General features: G+C 36.4%; 1 protein-coding gene across 3 annotated transcripts in view; it reads right to left on the bottom strand.

Moving 5' to 3' along the window:
* The window catches only part of RAVER2 (ribonucleoprotein, PTB binding 2), a gene marked incomplete at both ends in the record, with an annotated part of 107,779 nt that overhangs the window by 13,177 nt on the left and 71,667 nt on the right, over window positions 1-22,935 (bottom strand). For all 3 annotated transcript variants that reach the window (XM_079698572.1, XM_079698573.1, XM_079698574.1), the window contains 2 exons: window positions 17,433-17,569; window positions 19,321-19,432. In XM_079698572.1, coding sequence (XP_079554698.1) covers window positions 17,433-17,569; window positions 19,321-19,432 — 249 coding nt within the window. The remainder of the gene's footprint in view (window positions 1-17,432; window positions 17,570-19,320; window positions 19,433-22,935) is intronic.

Raw genomic sequence — 22,935 nt, 5'->3', positions numbered from 1 at the left:
GGGAGCCACTAAGAAGAAAGTAGGCTGCTTGGACAATCATAGGTTCAAAAGACAACCAAGAGCTAGGGCAGGATTGAATGATAAAGTTCATCACCTGCAAGAGGTTGCTCCTTCAAGACTGAGAGAGGTGTATATTTTATCTAATGCATAGAAACCAACACAGAGAATCAAGGAAAATAAAGAAACAGAGGAATATGTTCCAAATGAAAGAACAAGATAAAGCCTCAGAAAAAGACCTTAATGAAATTGAGGTAAGTGATTTACTCTATAAAGAGTTCAAAATAACAATTGTAAAGATGCTCGCTAAACTCAGAACAATGGATGAACAAAGTGAGAATTTCAACAGAGATAGAATATATTAAAAAAAAGTACCAAACAAAAACCAAAGACCTGAAGAATACAGGAATTAAACTGAAAAATACAATAGAGGGGCTCAACATCTGACTACGTGAAGCAGAAGAAAGGATCAGTGAACTCAAACAGGGCAGTGGAATTCATCTAATCAGAGCAGCAAAAAGAAAAAAGAATTTTTAAAAGTGAAGATAGCTTAAAGGGACTTACAGGACACCAACAAGGGTCCCAAAAGGAGAAGAGAGAGAAAGAGGCAGAAAAGTTATTTGAAAAAATGATGGTTGAAAATTTCCCTAACCTGGGGAAGGAAATAGACACCCAGATCCAGGAATCCCAGAGAGTTCCAAATAAGACAAAACCAAAGAGACTCACACCAAGACACATGATAATTAAAAAGTCAAATGTTAAAGACAAGAAGAGAATCTTAAAAGCAGCAAGAAAAACAAAAAACAAAAAAACTTGTTACATACAAAGGAGCCCCCATAAGACTATCAACAGATTTTTCAGCAGAAACTTTTCAGACCAGAACAGTGGCATGATATATTCAAAGTGCTGAAAGAAAAAAAAAACAAAAAAAAACCTGCCAACCAAGAATACTTTATCTGGCAAAGTTGTCTTTCAGAATTGAAGGAGTGATGAAGAGTTTTCTAGACTAGCAAAAACTAAAGGATTTCATCACCATGAAACCAGCCTTACAAAAAATGTTAAAGGGACTTCTTTAAGCTGAAATGAAATGGTACCATTTAGTAACAGAAAAACATATGAAAGTATAAATCTCATTGGTAACAGTAAATATATGGTAAATTCAGAGTAATCTAATGTTGTAAAGATATTGAAGTAGTCATTTACAAAGCTAGCATGAAGGTTAAAAAACAAAAGTTGTAAAAATAACTACAATGATTTGTAATGGACACATAAGAGAAAGAGATGTAAACTGTGACATCAAAAACAAAACATGAGTGACATCAGCATCGTGCTGGAGTGAGACATTCCCTTTGTCTCTCCCCTTCAATCTATAACCTGTAAACATACACAACTCAAAAACGTTGCCTCTGCCCAGTACACCAGGATGCTGGAGAACTCCACACATCTATGCATCTAACGGTGGGTGGACTGGAACACAAAGAGGAGGTGAAACTAGGGGAACCTGGCATCCTGCCTTCCCCCAGCCACAGCAGCTGAGCCTGCAGGCCCAGGGAACCCAGTAGCAGCAGGGGAGGCAGCATACGAGACTCCAGCCTCCCAGCCACAGTGGTGTTCACAGCCCCAGGTAACCTGGTGGCAGTGGCAATGGGGACTGTGTCCTGTCCCTTCAGCCACAGAGACACCCACAACTCCAGCAGCCAGCCCCCCACCCCTTCCCACAGTGGTGGCACCTGGAAACCCAATGACCCCTGACATGGTAGAGGTGCCTGTGACCCCAGTTCTCCACTCACCTCCCCTGCAGTAGCAGAGCCTGCAACTCAGGTCTGGGACATGGCAGAAATGTTCACCATCCCAGTGCCTCAGGAGGTGACATTAGCAGCAGCAAGGCACCAAGACCCTAGAGGCACAAGCAGTGACAAGGAGGGCACTGGGTGAGCGACACCTCTGACAGACAGATAAAGTGCTGACTCACACATATAACCAGAAGCAGCTCAGGTAAGAAAATGAAAAACTTGTGCTATAGTGCCACCTACCGGAAAACAAAGGAGAGTCCTCTAATTTCTAAACTGTTGAATCATTAAAATCAAGCAAAAAAAAAAAAAAAGTTTTACCTAAAGAAAGGTGTTCATTACTTCAAATGCTCCAGCAGAGGAACAACTCATCAAGCACCGTGAAAACCCACAGTAACACTGTATTCAAAAATGACAATTCTCTATAAACCAACAAAGTCATGGAATACTGTGATCTAACTGATAAAGAATTCAAAATAGCTCTCATGAAGAAATTCAAGAAAGTTCAATGAGCTCAGGAATAAATTAAGGAACAGAAGGAATACTTTACTAAAGAGACAAAATCTAAAAAAGAACCAAACAAATTCTGGAGCTGAAGAACTCAATAAACGAGATGAAAAATGCATTAGAAAGCACTGGAAATAGAGCAGACCTTATGGAAGAGAGAATCAGCAAGCTTGAAGATACAAATCTAGAAATGATACAGGTAGAAGAAAAAAGAGAATTAAGATCTAGAGAAAAATGAGGACATCTATGAGGACTATCCAACTCTTTTAGGAAGGGCCACATTAGGATAATGGGTATCCGAGAAGAAGAGAGGGAGAAGGCTGCAGAGAGTTTATTTAAAGAAATAATAGGTGAGCACTTTCCAAACCTGGGGAAGGAACTGGATATACAAGTCATGTAGCTAAGAGAACACCTGATTACCTCAACGCAAAAAAGACCTTCCCTAAGTCACATTATATTAAAACTGTCAAAAGTCAATGACAAATAATTTTAAAGGCAACCAAGGAAAAAGATGGTAACCCACAAAGGAACCACCATTAGATAGAATACCAGCAGATTTCTTGGCAGAAACTCTACAGGCCAAGAGGAGAGTGGACATTCTCAAAATACTAAAAGATAAAAACTGTCAGCTGAGGGCTTTCCTGGTGGCGCAGTGGTTGAGAATCTGCCTGCTAATGCAGGGGACATGGGTTCGAGCCCTGGTCTGGGAGGATCCCACAAGCCGTGGAGCGACTAGGCCCATGAGCCACAGGTACTGAGCCTGCACTTCTGGAGCCTGTGCTCCGCAACAAGAGAGGCCGCGACAGTGAGAGGCCCGCGCACCGCAATGAAGAGTGGCCCCCACTTGCCACCACTAGAGAAAGCCCTTGCACAGAAACGAAGACCCAACACAGCAAAAATAGATAAATTAATAAACTCCTACCCCCAACATCTTCTTTTAAAAAAAAACAAAACAAAACTGTCAGCTGAGAATACTCTATCCAGCAAAGCTATCATTCAGATATGGAGAAGTAAAGGCTTTCCCAGATAAACAAAAGCTGAGGGAGTTCATCAACAATGGACCTGCCTTACAAGAAATGTTGAAAGGAGCTCTTCTGCCAGAAACAAAAAGGCAAAAGTACACAAAACTTTGAGTAGGGTGATGGACAGAATCAGAAAATTGCAACTCCATATCAGAATGGGTTTTAAAACACTTAATTATAGCATAAAGGTTAAAAGGGGGAAAAGCAGTAAAAAATAACTAACTACTTCAATTTGTTAAACTCACAACATAAGGAGGGATAATTTGAGACAACAAAAACATAAAAGGGGAAGAAAAAAAGGATGAAACCTGTATAGGCAAGTGAAGATAAGATGCTATCAGCATGAGATCAGACTGTTTTTCCTATGAGATGATTTATACAAACCTTATGGTAACCACAAAACAAATCTAGAGCAGAGACAAGAAACATAAAAAGGATGAAACTGAGAAAAACATAGAAAACCACTAAACCAAAATAGACAGAAACACACAGACACTTCTCCAAAGAAGACATACAGATGGTCATCAGGTGCATGAAAAGATGCTCAACATCACTAATTACTAGGGAAATGCAAATCAAAACCACAATGAGATATCACCTCACTCCTGTTAGAATGGCTATTATCAAAAAGGCAAGAAATAACAAGTGTTGGCAAGGATATGGATAACAGGGAACCCTCATACACTACTGGTGGGAATATAAATTGGTGTAGCCACTATGAACAACACTATGGAGAGTCCTCAAAAAATTATAAATAGAACTACCTTTTGATCCAGCGATACCACTTCTGGGTATTTATCCAAAGGAAACAAAAAAACTGACTTGAAAGGATATCTGTCTGTGTTCATTGCAGCATCATTTACAATAACCAAGACATGGAAGTAACCTAAATGTTCATCGATGGATGAATGGATAAAGAAAACATGGAATACACACACATACACACCCCACATAGGAATATTATTCAGCCACAGAAAAGGAAATCTTGCCATTCGTGACAGTGTATGGACCTTGAGGGCATTTTGCTAAGTGAAGTAAGTCAGAGAAAGACAAATACTGTATGCCCTCACTTACCTATGAAATCTAAAAGCCAAACAAACAAAAAAACAAAACAGAGCAAACCTAACTCATGGATACAGAGGATAGATTGGTGGTTGCCAGAGCTGCAGGGGTGGGGGATTGGCAAGATGGGTGATAGTGGTCAAATGGTACAAACTTCCAGTTACAAAATAAGCAAGACCTGGGAATGTAACATATAGCACAGCGACTATAATTAATAATACTCTATTGCATATTTGAAAGTTGCTAAGAGATGAAACCTTAAAAATTCTCATCATGAGAAAAAAATTGTAACTGCGGTGACGGATGTTAACTACACTTATTGTGGTGATTATTTCACAAAATATACAAATGTCAAATCATCATGTTGTCACGTGAAACTAATACATTATATGTCAATATAGCTCAACAAAAAAAAGAAATTCCACCCTAGATAAGGGCTGCCTGCAACAAAATTGCATGCTTACCTACTTAGCTGGAGCCTCTCCCCTCTGAGTCCTCTCTCCTCACTATCATGCCACTTCATTATTCTCTTCAGCTGCCTTCTCCATTTTAGTCCCTTTGTTGGTCTGGTGATCTTACTGCGTTTTGGACCACAGCCCCTTTGCTTCAGGTATAATGAACTCTTTTTTCTTATTAGCTTTCTTCCTCTAATAAATGTTCAGTCCATTAAGTTAGTTTAATTTTGAAAAACTACCTGTTTTATATAACCCAATTCATTTTTCAAAAATAAGAGGGAGAGAAACGACCTTATTCTAAGATCTGGATATCTCACACTCGCAACGCTTTTCCCTGATTCTTCCTGCTATGTAGTAATCCATGTTTCATGTCTTAGTATAAAGCAAAACAACCACCTGAGTTTTCCTCTCTTTCTACACCATACTTATTCTCAGAAGCCAGTTAGGAAATTTATTAGATACTTTCATTCAAAGGATTTCCTAGTTGTGCTATACTATTCACAGAAAGAACCAACTGGGATGCATGAGAATGGCAAAAAACTTCACCAAGCAGCATGGGAAACTGTAAGTAAGAAAAGGAGGGACTTCCCTGGTGGCACAGTGGTTAAGAATCCACCTGCCAATGCCGGGGACACCGGTTCGAGCCCTAGTCCGGGAAGATCCCACATGCCGCGGAGCAACTAAGCCCGTTCACCAAAACTACTGAGCCTGCGCTCTAGAGCCCACGAGCCACAGCTACTGAGCCCGCATGCCACAACTACTGAAGCCTGCACACTTGGAGTCCGTGCTCCGCAACAAAGAGAAGCCACCGCAATGAGAAGCCCGCACACCGCAGTGAAGAGTAGCCCTTGCTTGCCGCAGCCTGGGAGCAGCAATGAAGACCCAACGCAGACAAAAATAAATAAATAAAATTAATTAATTAAAAAGAAAAGGAAATGAAAATGAATATCATTGTAGCCCACATGATACTGGGAGAAAGATAATTCTTCTAATACACTCTATCAAAGATATCTTTTAGTGCAAGGACTGTTGGATTAAATGGGAAGTGATGATAGTTGATTAAGATTTTTGTTGTTAAGATTTTTGAAACAAAGTTCAGTGCTCTGGGAGAGATAAATTGGTATCAAAGAAACGTCAAAAAGGAGAAAATAAAACCACAGAAGTGGGAAAGGTATAAAGCAAGCAAGTACTTTTCCTTCTATTTCATATTTGCAGGATATAAATATCTATTCTTTCATAGACTAACTACTGAGGGCACTGGGCTCTGCTATGGGGTTACCTAGATGAATGAAACTTGGACTGTGCTCTCCAAGTTCTCACATCCTAGGAGGGGAAGTAAGAAAAGCACAAGATAGCATTCTAAAGGAGAATGCCACCATATAAAAGAGAAATAAAGGTGAAGTGCTAAAGCTCTTTCAGAGAGGGGAAAATGGGAGTGGAAGGTTTGAGAGATATAGGAAAAGGTTTCATGGATGACATGGCACCTGAGTTAAGATTTGGAGGTGAGGTCAGATATGGACAGGAGGAGACATGGAATGACCCTTTTAGGAGAAAGTAAATGCCTGACAAAGGCAGATGGCAGGAAATCATGGGCCTGTGATGGGACACCGTGGCTGGTCCACGGAAGAGAACAGTGGCAAATGAGGTTGGAAAGGCAAGCTGGCCTCAATCGTGGAGGGGCTGGAATGCCAGGCTGGAATGCCTGATTAATTATAAACAGGGAATGATATGTTTGATCTTGGAATTTGTACATTAGTAAGCAGCTTCATAAAAAATGTGGCAACAAAGGAGACAGGCATTAGAAGGTCTCTCCAGGAGTCCACTGAACTTGTCCATGCTGCTAGATATATGCATGTGGGCAAACACACAGATTATATATATGTGATTCAAAATATTGTTTAAAATTTACGAGGAATTTACAGATGAGAAAGAACAGAGTGGTATACTTTGAAAATCTGAAAAGAACAATTTCAACGGGAACTTATGCTTTTAAGAGAATAAAGAAAGGAAAGACACTGAGAGAAGCTGTAATACCCTAGTTTTGCATGTCTAGTATTCAGGTAGAAATCAGATCAACCAAAGAGCCAAACCACAGTACATTTGGAGAGGTAAGAATTGATAACATGTAATTTGATGATGTCCTACACTGTATCATTGACCTGTGCAGTAGACAGGGAAGGAATTATTACCTCCATTGAAGAGATGAGAAAACAAAAGTTCAGAAAACTTATGTGACTTGGCTAAAATCACAGGCTATGCAATAGTAGGGCTATGAATCCAACCCAATTTTTCTCACTTTAGTATTCTTGTCATTATTCTAATCTGCCTTATTTTTCTTTTTAATTTTTTAAAATAAATTTATTTATTTTTGGCTGCGTTGGGTCTTCGGTGCTGCGTGTGGGCTTTTTCTCTGGTTGCGGTGGGGGGGCGGCTACTCTTCGTTGCGGTGCGCAGGCTTCTCATTGAGGTGGCTCCTCTTGTTGCAGAGCATGGGCTCCAGGTGCACGGGCTTCAGTAGCTGTGGCTCGCAGGCTCAGTAGTTGTGGCTCGCAGGCTCTAGAGCACAGGCTCAGCAGTTATGGCGCACGGGCTTAGCTGCTTCGCAGCATGTGGGATCTTCCCGGACCCGGGCTCGAACGTGTGTCCCCTGCATTGGTAGGCAGATTCTTAACCACTGCACCACCAGGGAGGCCCTGCCTTATTTTTCAAAATCCAAAATTTGCACATATTTACTATGAAACCCATTCTGTAACTATGCACCTGCTATTTTATTTTTGGATTAAAAAAGAAATGCCATTTTCTTCCTTTTATTAAAGCACATCTTTTTATCTTCATGTAAATGTAGACTAACTTTTATTTCCATGTGATGGCCAAAGATTAATACTTAAAATGTATCTTAAGCTCAATTTTTAAGCTCACTTCAATAACTGAATTGAAGGCTTATTTTAAAAGTGCTCATAAGAATTTGAGAAAATGGAATCTTGAATATTCCTCAGGGAGATTCCTTTGGGATATTTAATGTTGATTGTGAATTTGATTAGGCTCATCTACTACCAGTGCTAATTAAAGATATTCCTTCACCATTAATGCTCCTCTTAAAGAAATGTCACCACTTGGCATGTAACTTCCTAAATACAAAATCAAATTGGTTTTCAGAAAATTCTGCCTCTATATAGGACCCCTCAGTGCCACCTTCACCTTTAGTCCCACTTTATCTTTTCTAAGTTTTGTCTCGAGTGCAGTTAGATGGGATGGAAAACCTGAAATGACCAACTGCACTAGTTCATCTAAAATCTGAATCAAACCCCTAATATCCCTTCTTATAGTTTCAAATCTAGCTTTTAGACTTCATACCTAAAGAAATAAGAATTAATTCGACTATCTTTTCTGCATTAAACACAGTTCATTTCTAAAATTTTATTTAAAGAATACAATTTTCCTTTTTTTCCCCAGTTGTTAAAAAAATGTTTTAAAACCAACATGCTTCATTTTGTGACATTAATAATAAAACTAACAATAAAATGTCTTTCTTTTATATATATGCATAGATGTTTTCAATTTTCATGTTAATTTTTGCCTCTCAGCTACTTGCCTTTCTTCATATGAGTAATTTTAAGTCTTAACTTTCAATTTAAAGACTGATCCTCCAAAAGGTATTGTACTACATTTTAAAAAAGTAAAATCTGATCATCACCTAACCATTTTGAGTATATCAAGTTGTACAAATTATATATCTTAGATTTAAGTATGTTTAATAATTTTTAAAAATTCAAAACATTAAAATCCCTTGAAACATTAAACATGTCAGAATAGCAATTCAAAACTCTCTTCAGATTTATTCATACTGTATACTATTCTTTTGTAGATTTTTTCAAACACTTAAAAGACTGATTTGAAAACACTGATTTGGTTTCTAAACAAAGATTTTAAAGTAATGATGGTAACTTTAAATACATTTCAACAATTTGCTTTCCTTAATTCTAGTTTTTAGCAAAAATCATTTTTTAATGTACTTCCCAAGTTACTGTCTAGAGCTAATATAATCTGTGGTTCCACAGTTACTGGTTAAAGTAGTTTGGGTTTCAAAAAATATTTCATATAGCTAGTGCTTGTCACAAGATTCTGATCTATCACAGACCACACAAAACTCTTTTTGGCAAGTCTCTCTGCATTATTTGCCCATTAGGTGGCAGCATCAGGCGCTATATGAAAGCACAAAGCACTGCCAGGCCTTTTTGTTCATTTTTTTGTTTTTGTTTCCTCTTCCCTCATCATACCATCTCATCATACATTTTGTGGTTGATTCCCTGGAACAGGTAGTCAGCTTCCTGGCAGGAAAGATCCCTGTAACCAAGGGCAACAGAAGAGTACAACACGCAAGTAGACAGTGCCATCCGTAATGCAGGGCATACCAACTACCCATTAACGGCAAGTGTCAAATGAAAACCCAAAACCACGACTTAAAAAGATATGAAATAGCTAAAATAGTTCTCACATTATTCTTTATGTTATTAGAACTAATGTCTATGTCAAACAAAAGTTACTTAAGAGAAATTTTACCTATTTTACCTACATTATTAATAGGGAGGAATGTCTTGTTTTTCATAGGTTATAGTTGGATGTTAGATTTAGGTGTTTAATAAATATTTCATAAATTGGTTTAAAGGCTTCTCCCTTAAGGTGGGCTTCTTCCAACTGTATGACCTATTTAGATGACCCATTTAGATGCTTCTTCCAACTGTATGACCTATTTAGATGTACCTATTTATCTCTACCTCAGAACCTGACTTTTCAAACTCCACTTGTACTTTCAAACTAACAGGATTATATATGCTATTATCACTGTGAAGAGTGTGCACAACCAAATTTTAAAGAGCTACCTCTATTTCTGATTTAACTTTTCCCAATAACAGTTCAAACATTTGAGAAATGCAGTTGTCAAGAAAATAACTGCAGCTCAATGGCAATTCTCACTAATTACTATAATCAACCAGAGAAACGGGAGGAGGAGCCCATTTGAAACTGGCTTCTAACTAGAACTAGATCTGAGGACTTCCCTGGCAGTTCAGTGGTTAGGGCTCTGTGCTTCCACTGCAGGGGGCATGGGTTCCATCCCTGGTCAGGGAACTAAGATCCCACAGCTGGGCAGTGTGGCTAATAAAAAAAAGAACTAGATCTGGAATAATTGATTTAACTCGCTTGTTTATCATTAGATAATTTTAAGATCTCTAAAACAACGACTGGCAATGCTATCCTCTATTTAGTACAGTTAAGGCTTGTTTTAAAATTAGAGTTCAATATTTGTTGATGTTCATAGGGCTGTGCAACCATCACCACGATCTAATTCCAGAGTATTTTTATCACTCCAGAAGAAACCCCCCAACTCCCACTTCTCCTGGCCCCTATAGTAACCAGTATCTGTTTACTTTCTCTAAGGATTTGCCTATTCTGGATGTTTCATATAAATGGCATCATATGTGACCTTTTGTATCTGGCTTAATTCATGCAGCATAATGCTTTCAAGGCTCATCCATGTTGTGACAAAGATCAGTACTCCATTCCTTTTATGGATGAGTAATACTCCATTGTACGGATATACCACACTTTGTTTATTCATTCACCAACTGATGGACATTTGGGTTGTTTCTCTTTTTGGCTGTTATAAATACGCTGTTATGAAGATTCATGTACAGTACTGGTTTATATGTAGACATATATGTCCGTTCTCTAAGGTTTATGCCCTAGGTCATATGGTAACTCTGTGCTTAACATTTTGAGGAACTGCCAAAGTGTTTTCCAAAGCAGCTGCACCGTTTCACACTCCCCTCACCCCTAGCAATGTATGAGGGTACTGATTTCTCTCCATTCTCCTCAACACTTGTTATGGTTCACTTTTCTTCATTCTTTCTATTCTTCAGACTGGATAATCTCAATTGACCTATCTTCCAAATCTGTTGGTTATTTCTTCTGCCTATTCAAATCTGTTACTCTGCCCTAGTGAATTTTTCATTTCAATTATTATACTTTTCAAATCCAGAACTTCTATTTGGTCCTTTTTTATAAGTCCTGTTGCCATATTGATATTTTCTATTTGGTGAGACACTGTTCTCACACTTTCTTTTAGTTCTTTAGATGTGGTTTTCTTCCATTCTTTGAACATATTTACAATAGGTGATTTAAATCTTTGTCTAATAAGTCCAATGTTTGGGTTTCCTTAGAAACAGTTTCTATTGGTTGCTCTTCCCACTGTTTATGAGCCGTACTTTCTTATTTCTTTGCATGTCTCATGATTTTTTGTTGAAAAATGATATAAGGTGACAACTCTGGAAATCAGTTTGTACTCCCCCTTCAAAATTTGTTATTGCTGGTTGTTTAGTGACTTTTCTGAAGTAATTATGTAAAGGGTGTATCCTTTGTTGTGAGTGGTAACTGAAGACTACTCCATTAGCTTAGTGGTCACCTAATGATTCACTTAACACCTGGAACGAATAAGACTCCAAGACTTTGCCATGGGTGTGTTGGGCCAAGCCTTCAACAACACTCAGCCAGGCAGCTGACAACTCTGCCTTAGCCTTCACTTCTGCAAGTGACAGTTTAGGGCCTTCTTGGGTTCTTCCCGAGCATGTGCACAATCCTACATGTGTGCATGGCCTTGTAAGATTCCCAGGATATGTCACAGATTTTCAAAGGCCCTGTGGATATCTAATACCCCAACGTTTCCTTTAACACTTTTTGGTTAGCCTATTTTTTGCCCCAAATATTATCTAGCACCTCAGGCAGCTACAAAGTTAAACAATTTCCTCTAAATGTTTTCAACAAACTCCCCTGAGGGCAAGCTCTGAGTCAGGTCAAATGAAAATAGCCTTGCAAGTGGGGTCCTTCCTGGGAACCAGAAGAGAGGTCAAATAATAGTTCTCTGGGAAAGAGGTTTTGTGGAGCTCCAACCCTTTCTTGCCCACTCTGGTGGATACCAGCTTCCTGGTTTTTTACTATGATCATGGGCTGTTGGAAAGAGACAGGAAAACAGGAATTGGATTGGCTAAAAGACCATAAAGCTAGCTGTTTTTACCAATATTCAGACATTTTTCTTGACTAAGTACTCCCCTGGTTGCTTCATGCCTTTAGCTAATATCCAGAGTTCTGTAAAAGTTTATTCTGATTATTCCTGCCTGCATTATTGATGCCTTTATGGAGGAGACACTGTTTGAAGGTTCTTATTATGCCATTTTGGTTGATGTTATCTATGGCTTGGATTTTCCATATAGGCCTCTGAAACATTGCAAATTAAATTTAGAGTGTGAGGCAAGAATCAGGGTTCATGTTTTCCAATAATGATAATCAGTTGTTCTAACAATATTTGTATTTTTTACCTATTGGACTGTTTTGAAATTTGTGTCCAAAATCAACTTACCATTTAAGTATGGGTCTATTTTATTCTACTGATCCATTTGCCTATCATTATGCCAACACCACACTGTCTTGATTACTATGACTTTATAATAAATCTTGAAGTCATGTAGAAGAAGTCCTCCAATTTTGTTCTTCTATGTAAAGATTGTTTTGGGTAGAGTAATTCCGCTGCATTTCAATATAAATTTTAAAAATCAGCTTTTCAATTTCTATTTTAGAAAAAGGCTTCTGAGAAATTGGTTGAGATTGCACTGAATCTATAGATCAATTTGAGGAGAAGAACTGACATCATACCAATACTAAGTCTTCCAATTCATGAGCATGGTATAGCACTCCATTCATAGGCATCTTCTTTAATTTCTCTCAGCATTGTTTTATAGTTATCATTGTAGAGTTTTTACAAATCTTCTCTTAATTTATTACTATGTATTTCATGTTTGGTGCTACTATAAATGGAAATTTTTTTCAACTTTATTTTCTAACTGTTGCTGCTAGTACGCAGAAATACAATTCATTTTTGTATATTGCCCTTCTATCTTGTGACCTTGCAAAGTTTACTTATTATATTTAGTGGTTGCTTTTTAGATTCTTAAGGATTTTTCATGTAAACAGGCATGTCATATGCAAAGAGACATTTTTACTTTTCCTTTCCTATTTCATACCTTTTTTTAAACCTTGTTTCATTGACTAAAACCTCCAAGTTTATGTTGTTGAATAGAAGTGGTAGAAGTGTACATTCTTGCCTGTTCTGACAATCTCTTTGTTTTAATTGGAGGATGTAGTCAATTTTCACTTAACTATCATTATCATTCAGTCAAGGTTTACCACTTATCTATTTGCGTTCTATTCATCCTAATTACTGTTTTTCCTTTCCTGACTTTTTTTTTTTTGGTTTAATCAAATGTTCTTAGATTTCCATTGTAATTAAACTGTTGACATTTTAGCTATAATTTTTGAATTTTTTAATGGTTGCTCTATGGATTACAATATACATTCCATAACTTATCACAGTCTACTCAAGAGTTAATATTTTTCTACTTCAGGTAAAATGTAATTACCCCACAAACAATTTCATTCACCTCATACTGTCCTTTGTACTACTGTTGTCAAATGTGTTATATCTACACAAATTACAAGCCGCACCATGCAATGTTACAATTTTGTTTTTAATTAACTTTAATAAATAAATTAAGAAAAGAGAAAATATATAGTCTTTTTTATTTACCCACATAGTTACCAGTTGTTTAATCACAATTATACTCAGTGAGGGGCAACCTAGTGCGTGGAGGACAAAGATGCTGCTAAACATCCTACAGTGTAGAGTACAGCCCCACTGACACAAAGAATTATCCAGCCCAGAATGTCAACAGTGCCAAAGTTGAGAAACTGGCTTGAGATAAGATGCATTATTTTTATCTGATGGCTTTTAAGATAATTTCTTTATAACTTTGTTTTTCAGCAAATTAACTGGTGTGACAACATAATATTTTGTTTTTATTTATCCTGCTTTGCAGGGGAGTTCTCTCTGTTAAATCTGTAAGGTTTTTAAAGCAAACATGGGGAATGTTTAATCATTATTTTTTCAAATATTTTATGCCCAATTATCTTTCTCCTCTCTTTCTGGGACTCAATTACACTTATTTTAGACTGCTTTATATTGTCCCGTAGGTCCCTGAGGATCTGTTTATTGGTTTTCAACCTCTTTCTCTCTGTTCTTCAGACTGAATTATTTCTTTTGATTTGTCTTTATATTAACTGAACATTTTTTCCTGCTTTCTCCAAACTTCTACTAACCCCATCCAGTGTATTTTTTTGGTGGATACTGTACTTTTTAGTTCTAGAGTTTCTATTCTTTTTTAAGTTTATATTTCTTCCTGAAATTCCCCATCTGTTCATTTTTACTTTATTTCCTTTAAGTCCTGTTTATAATAGTTGTTTAAAATAGTTGTTTTAAGTCTTTGTCTACTAATACCAACATCTGGTTCATCTTGGGGGGTCAGTTTCTATTAATTGCTTATCCCCTTAATTGTGGGTCACATTTTCTTGTTTTTTCAACTTTCTAGTTATTTTTGTTGACTGAACATTGTGGATGATATATTCATAGATACTATGGGTTGTATAACCTTCCTCTGAAGGTTGTTGATCTTTGCTGAGAAGGAGTCAACTTTTATGAACTCAAACTCCAAACTACCTCCTCTGTGCTGGAAAGGAATTGAATCTCTTCATGGTTCTTTAGCCTTCCATCTGTTGTTTGCCACCAGGTCCCCTGGAGTCTCCCTCACACAAAGCTCAAAAGTCAGTCAAGTGTATTTGGGCTGAGTTTACACAGAGACTTTTCTGAGATTTCCCCCTTACTTTCCAGCCTTGCTAACAGTCCTGAACTCTCCTCTGACTCCATCAGCTGGTAAGACTGCATCTTTCTGCATAGGCTGGCAGTGGGGTGGGATTGTGTTAGGCAAAAAGCCACAGAAACATAAATCTCATCCAATGCAGTTTCCCTCTTTCAAAGACTGGCTCCCCTTCAGTTTCTGCCTGCTTTTGGTCATTCTTCAGGGCCTTCAAATGTTTTTGTTTCATATTTGATACAATTTTAATAACCGTTACCTGCAGGAGGGATAATCTGATACAAGTAGCTTCACCAATACTAGAATGCCAATTAGGATGTTTAAATGTGATAGTTTTATTGGAAATAGAGAGTATTATATCCATCTATATTTTGACATAGCCAACTCTCCTAATCCTCATGCACAGTTGCTAGTACAAAGCAAACAACCAGTTTCTATAAGACACTACTTTCGTGCCTGAAGAAATTTCTCCATGGTATAATGAAAATAACGTGGATTTTGGAATCAGAGAAATCCTTTACTAACTGCGTAAACTTGAAAGATTATTTACCCATTTATGCTTTTCCACTTGTATTATGGAAGTGGTCATTTAGATATCACAAGATTGTTAAAAAGATCAAATGTTTATATTACAAAGCATATAGTAAATGTCGAAAACAAACCTTGGTTTCTTTTCCTTAGACCTTTTCCTGCATTCTAACAGTGGAAATAGAAGGAATTCCTAAAGCATGACCAACTTTTACTAGTTATTCAATTGGTAACATTTAATTAAGTTTAGGTTATAAGGATGAAAGAACACAAGGAGAGAAAACAAATCTCACTTTATGAACAAGCATGAGGAAACAGCAGGGAATGTCCAAGGAGACAATGAATCAAGGGAGGATGCACACCTCCACAATTTCTCTGGTTAAGCAAGTGCAGAGGCAGGAGGAAGGCTGGCAATGCAAAGGCATCTTTATCACAGAATTTCTCCATGAGTAAATGGGAAAGGTCTTTCTATGGATATAAGTATATAATAAAACACAGTAATCTAACAAGGAAAACTGCTAGTGAGAAAAGCAACACAAATTTCAAAAATGAAAAAGTATAAAAATAACTTTTAAAGCTTAAATCACACATTTAACTGTTTTTAAAATTTTATTGTGCTTCCTCTTGTTTTTGAAAGTAAATTTTGTTCCTTGTAAAAAAAAACCCCAAAAAATTAGAATTGCACATGACTATATTTTATAAATTTTTAAGATTAAAAATAGATTATGAAAATTTACGATGTGTTTACACATTGTTTTACATGATTTTTAATATCTGCATTATATTTCCTGATAAAAATATGACATAATTTGTTTATTCAGTCTTATAGATTTTTGGAAATTTAGGTTGTTTCTAATTTTCACAACTATAAATTATTCATAAATGATTTTACACATCTCTAATAATTTCTTTGCCTTTTGTCACTTGTAAATATAATCAGCCTATAATTAATGTTCTCATCTAAGTCATTACTTAAAATGTTAACAAATAAGGGAAAAATGATGGAGTTTTATGAAACATAGAAGAGAATGCCTTCCAAATTGCATCAATTCATGATTACTGTTCCTTAAATATAGGTATGTTGCTATCTAATTGCATCATCTTCCAATTCATATTTCTCCATCTTTCCCACAGTTATATATGAGACTTCATTATATCCAGCTTTACCATTTCTACAGAATCCATTTGACCTGTGTTTCTAGTATCCCATGATAAAAGCATAATCAGGCATCAATTGTTCTAAGTGAATTTGCATAGGTTTTCTTTTCTAAGTTTATTAGAGACAGCTGAAGCCAACACAGCTGCTCTAAGAAAAGCAAAGTGGAGGTATTGCTCCCCCAGACAGGAAAGAGCTGAGAAGGTGACTGCTCTGAGAAATAAGAAAGAATCAGAATTGTTAATTATAAGACTCTCATGATTACATAATCATATACTACTAACATGATATACACTCTTAGCTTAAGCCACTAAGAATAAGCTGAAGGAGAAAAGGCCAAAGCGAAATGGACATATTTAAGTAATGACAAAGTGTGTCTTTTGAATGTAATACTTTTTTTTTTTTGCGGTACGCGGGCCTCTCACTGTTGGGGCCTCTCCCATTGCGGAGCACAGGCTCCGGACTCGCAGGCTCAGAGGCCATGGCTCACGGGCCCAGCCGCTCCGCGGCATGTTCCCAGACCGGGGCACGAACCCGTTTCCCCTGCATCGGCAGGCGGACTCTCAACCACTGCGCCACCAGGGAAGCTCAATACTTTTAATGTTATTGATTGACTGGTTATTTTAAGAGTTAGCCTAATAGTGCTAGTTATGATCATGTCTCTACATACACAAGCGGTGGGGAAGAACAGAGGCATTTCCTTGGACTTCTTAGTCAGGTCTACACTGCTGTAAACCAGATATCAGCAGAGTTTTTCTGTAAAGAGCCAGAGAGTAAATATCCGATCCTGTGGGCCACACAGTACCTGTTGTAACTACTCAACTCCGCCGTTGTAGTACAATGCACCACAGACAACGTGCAAATAAATGGATGTGGCGGTATCCTAGTAAAACTTTATTTACAAAACAGGTTGTGGGCTGGATTTGCTCTGTCATTTGCTCACCACTGGTGTAAACAATGCAATGTAAATATCTAGGCAAAATCATACTTAGCAATCTTCTGAACATGTCCTAAAATTCCAAATGGCAAGAAATATTGTATAGATCAGTGCAATTTTAATTCCTTATGATATTACAAGAATCACATTTTCATATCCAGTGAACTCAGTATACAGTTGAAGCAATTTTTCTATATATCATCAAAACCTGAGAATCATGTACCTGTGCATAATCACCAAAAGGTTGAGAATAAGCAATGCACTTCTCCAATGTGTGTTGTGATTCACTTCCCTGAGAGATTGCATCCAGAATGTTGCTTGCAATTCCAGTCTTCTGTAGAGTGATTTTACTTGCAGGGGCTTAAGGCAAAATCAATACATATATTTCAGTTGGCTGGTTTTATTATAAATTACAGAGTGCAAAACCTGTTAATTCAGCATATTCTCAAATAGAACACAAATTTTAGTTTGCCAGTAAATATCTACATTTATTATTCCTGAGGGAAAAATATATAGTATATGATATTGTCTCACTTGTTTAAAACAATGAAAATGGAAGCCTGCCCTATGGGTAAATGATCTTGATGGAAACATTTAAAAAGTATATGTCTAATCTCTTGAAATAAGGCATATGAAATGTAAATTAACCGTTCTTATTAATGCAATAGTTGTAACCATCAGTTTTTAGATCAGATAAAAATACAGTAGGCATACCAGAAGCACATTAAATTTTTTTCTGGCTTTAAAAATTTTTTTAATTTTTAATTACAAATTAATTAATTAATTACAAATTAATATTTTGGTTCAAAAGGATACTTCATAAAATACAAAGAATGTATACTAAAAACAAAATTTATCTTTCACCTCTTTTCATTCAATTCTATTCTTTTTCCCAGAGGTAAAAGTTTAGAATTAATTTTCTCAGATTTACTTTATGCATTTACACATTCAAACACATGCATATAAGAATACATAGCTTTAAATAAACATAAATGGAATCATTCTATGCACACATTTGCTTCTTCCACTTAACCATTTGCTTTAGAGATCATTTCATATTAGTACACGTAGCACTCCCTCAATTATATATTCCATTTTATGACAAACCATTTAACCATTCCCCTATTGATGACCATTAAGGCACTTTCCAATGTTTCACTATTGAAAACCAATGTTGTAATGAATATCTTAGTGCCTAGAGCACACCACATTTGTGATTTTCTCTTAAAACTATATTTGAATTAACAGTTTTAATTTACTAATTGAAGGCCTGAGGAGGGCCTCTAAAAGAGTAAATGAGAATTCCACTTCTGCCGATTATTAGTAACTAACATATTGGGGGGTATTTGGCAAATACTCCGGCTATATTAGATTCCACAGAGGTTTAAACTTCATATTTTAGAAATATGATTCTATATATATTGTAAAGAATTATAGTATTGTCAAATAATTCCTTAATCCAATTATTTTCAATCATGATTCCATAAAATTCAATAAATTGATTATATGCTTAATAACATATTATAAAAGATGTTTTCCTTAAATAAAGTAGAATGCATTTTAAAAGCTTTTATTTAGTTATTCTTTCAATTTATGGACTAGGGTCATAACATGGGGTTTAATTGGTTAATAAGCATTATTTGCTTCCATTAAGTTAAAAATTAAAGTAAAACTCATTATGAAAAGTATTCAATAAAACTCCAAAATACTGGGCTTCCCTGGTGGCGCAGTGGTTAAGAATCTGCCTGCCAATGCAGGGGACACAGGTTCGAGCCCTGGTCCGGGAAGATCCCACATGCCGCGGAGCAACTAAGCCCGTGCGCCACAACTACTGACTCTAGAGCCCACGAGCCACAACTATTGAGCCAGCGAGCTACCTAAAACTATGGAAGCCCATGCGCCTGGAGCCCGTGCTCCGCAACAAGAGAAGCCACCACAATGAGAAGCCCACGCACCACAGCGAATAGTAGCCCCCGCTTGCCGCGACTAGAGAAAGCCCCCTGCGCAGCAACAGAAGACCCGATGCAGCCAAAAATAAATTAAATAAATAAATTAAAATAATAATAATAATAAAAAAAACTCCAAAATACTAATACTGAGCTCTTACTTACATGATAAGCACACACTGGGCAACACACTTGCTAAGTTCAAGTATGGATTTTTACTGAGCCGAATTTCTTTCGGTGGTTCTCCCAAGAGTGAAGTCTGATTCTTAGAGGCCGCCTATTTATCAAAAACAAGAGAGTGGGTGCTTAATAAGAGGTATAAGAAAATAAAAATGCAGGAAGAGTAGAGAAATACTTGTTCTTCAATAAATCTGGCCTAGTATGATAAAAATTTGTGAAACCTAATGTTTGAAGCTATAAATTAGTGAAATATTTCTGGATACTGATTAAAATGATCACATTTCACCCGCTACTATTTTTCCAATTAGTTTTAAAAAGCTATTCTAGAACCACAGAACTTTAAAACTGAAAGAGAACTAAAGGCCGTCTTGTACAACCTTCTCATTTGAACCAGGAGAGAATTCATGTTCATGAGAAGAAACAAATCCCATACCTTATTTTCAGAAATACTATCATCAACGTTTACTTATTAAGATAGTTACTTAATATTTGGCCACAGGCATATGACAAAGGCAAAGCTTATTTAGCTCTGGTATTAAAAATAATACCAAATAAAATGAATGGATTTAATAAAATCCAATTCAACATTTAGATGATAACCCTAGAAATTCATATTTATTGAAAATATATGATATCAGTATATATATATTTAAAATAAACTTATTTATTTATTTATTTTTTGCTGCATTGGGTCTTCGTTGCTGCACGCAGGCTTTCTCTAGTTGTGGTGAGCCGGGGCTACTCTTCGTTGTGGTGCACGGGCTTCTCACTGCAGTGGCTTCTCTAGTTGCAGAGAACGGGCTCTAAGGCTCACAGGCTTCAGTAGTTGCGTCTCGCGGGCTCTAGAGTGCAGGCTCAGTAGTTGTGGCACACTGGCTTAGTTGCTCCGCAGCATGTGGGATCTTCCTGGACCAGGGCTCGAACCCATGTCTCTTGCACTGGCAGGCGGATTCTTAAGCACTGCACCACCAGGGAAGTCCCGATATCAGTATATTTTTATATAACTAGGTGTAAGGGTTCTAGTATTTCTTTAACAGAAAAATAAGGAGACAAAATCATGGGCTGATTCTTCAGTATATTTCATATTATTCTGCCAGAATTTTTACTTTTCACTCTAGGATGGTAAAGATTTTAAAACAAGACACAATTCAGGTTGGTTAATGCTAGTAGCTATGTTTTCTTTTAAATTAATTTTTATTTTGTTCCCTGAACAGAATGAAGAGAGCATAATCTCAAGAGCTTCTTTCTATATTTGAGAGCCAAATCTCCTTACATTTGTTCCTTATCTGGCCAATACTATTGTATTTAGACAGAGGAAGCTGTCTTGTACATCTTCATAAGCCCCCCAAAAGTCCACATTTGCTTGTGATATGTAAATCGCAGATGAAGATGTATTCATTCATTCATACGTGTATACTGAATACTTACTATGCTCTAGGCATTGTGGTAAGCATTGGTAATACTAAAATGAGTAAGACAGGGGTACTATCCTTAAGAAATTCAGTCTAGTAGATAAGATAGTTCAAGAGAAGTCTAAGATGGAACCATAAGGTTACAAATGGGAGCTAAAACCATTAGATATATGCCAAAGGAAAGCAGATAGCATGAGAAGGGACAGAACCCTAGAGAAAATCCAGTGATTGAGGAAAGGAAAGGTAGCCAGCAAAGAAGTTTCTGATTTTGTTTCTAAGTACTCAAATTGCTAAAGTAATCAGATTATATCCATAGCAGGGATTCTCAGCTCTAGCTATGCATGAGAATCACTTTAAAAACTCAAAATAAATAAATAAATAAATAAATACAGAGTCGCTCAACAAAGAAAAATCCATGGACCAAATGGCTTCACTGGAGAATTCTACCAAGTTCTACAAGGAATTAACATCAACCCTTCTCAAACTCTTCCACAAAATTAAAAGAGAGAACGCCTCCTAACTCATTCTATGAGACCAGTATTTCACTGGTACCAAAGCCAGAAAGACACTACAAGAAAACTACAAAACAATATCCCTTATGAATATTGATGCAAAAATCATCAACAAAATACTAGCAAACCAAATTTGGCACATTATTAAAAGGATTATACACCATAACCAAGTGGGATTTCTTCCTAGAATGCAAGAATGATTCAACATACAAAACTCATTCAATGTAATATAATCCACTAACAGATTGAAGGAAGAAATGCATGATCATCTCAATTAATGCAAAAAAAGCATTTGACAAAATTCAACACACTTTCATGTTAAACACTTTCAACAAACAATTAATAGAAGGAAACTACCCTAACATAACAAAAAGCCAACATTATACTCAATGATGATCTTCTTCTAAGATCAAGAAAAAGACAAATATACCTGCTTTCACAACATCTGTTCAGTATAGTACTGGAAGTTCTAGCCAGAGCAATTAGGCAGGAAAAAGAAAAATAAAAAGCTTTCAAACTGAAAAGGAGGAAGTAAAATTAGTTCTCTTTGCAGATGACATGAAAATCCTAAAGATTACATACACACACATGCACAAAATGTTAGAACTAATAAAATAATTTAGCAAAGTCGTAGGACATAAAATCAACATGCAAAAATCAGTTGTGTTTCTATACACTAATAATGAACAATCCAAAAGGAAATTTTTTTAAAATTTCCACTTACAATAGCATCAAAAAGAATAAAGTAATTAGGAATTAACTGAACCAAGGAGGAGAAATATTTGTACACTTAAACCTTCAAAACATTGCTGAAAGAAACTAAAGATATAAATAAATGAAAAGACATCCCATGTTCATGTATTGGAAGATTTATTATTGTTAAATGTCAATACTAACCAAAGTGATCTACAGATTCAATATAATCCCTAGCAAAATTCTAACTTTTTTGGGCAGAAATAGAAAACTCCATCCTAAAATTGATATGAAATATCAAGGAACCCCAAACAGTCAAAACAATATTGAAAAAGATGAACAATAATGGAAGGCTCATACTTTCTAATTTTCAAGCTTACTACACAGCTACAGTAGTCTCAACAGTATGGTACTGGCATAAAGACAAACATAAAGACCAACAGAATAGGATAGAGAGCCCAGAAACAAATTATTGCATATATAGTTAAATAATTTTCAGTGTGTCAAAACTGTACAATGGGGATAGGCAGTCTTTTCAACAAAAAATGATGGGAATTCTGGATATCCACGTAAAAGAATGAAGTGGATCCTTACCTAACACCACATACAAAAATGAACTCAAAATGGATCAAAGTCTTAATTGTAAGAGCTAAAACTATAAAAGTCTTAAAAGAAAAGCTTAGGTGAAAAGATTCATAACACTGGATTTGGCAATCATTTCTTGGAGATGACATCAAAAACAGAAGCAAAGAAAAAAAAAAAAGAAGATCATATGTAGGGCCACAAAACAAGTCTTAACAAATTTTAAGAGTACTGAAATCATATCAAGGATTGTTCTGACTATACTGGTATGAAACCAGGAATCAATACTAAGAGGAAAATTGGAAAATTCACAGATATGTAGAAATTAAATAACACACTCTTGAACAACAAAGAAGTCAAAGAAGAAATCAAAAGAGACATCAGAAAGTATCTTGAGACAA

The sequence above is a fragment of the Hyperoodon ampullatus genome (assembly GCF_949752795.1).
Source record: "Hyperoodon ampullatus genome assembly, chromosome: 2".
Classification (NCBI taxonomy): Eukaryota; Metazoa; Chordata; class Mammalia; order Artiodactyla; family Ziphiidae; genus Hyperoodon; species Hyperoodon ampullatus.
Note: the sequence above shows the minus strand (reverse complement) of the source record. Positions and strands in the feature narration are given on the sequence as shown.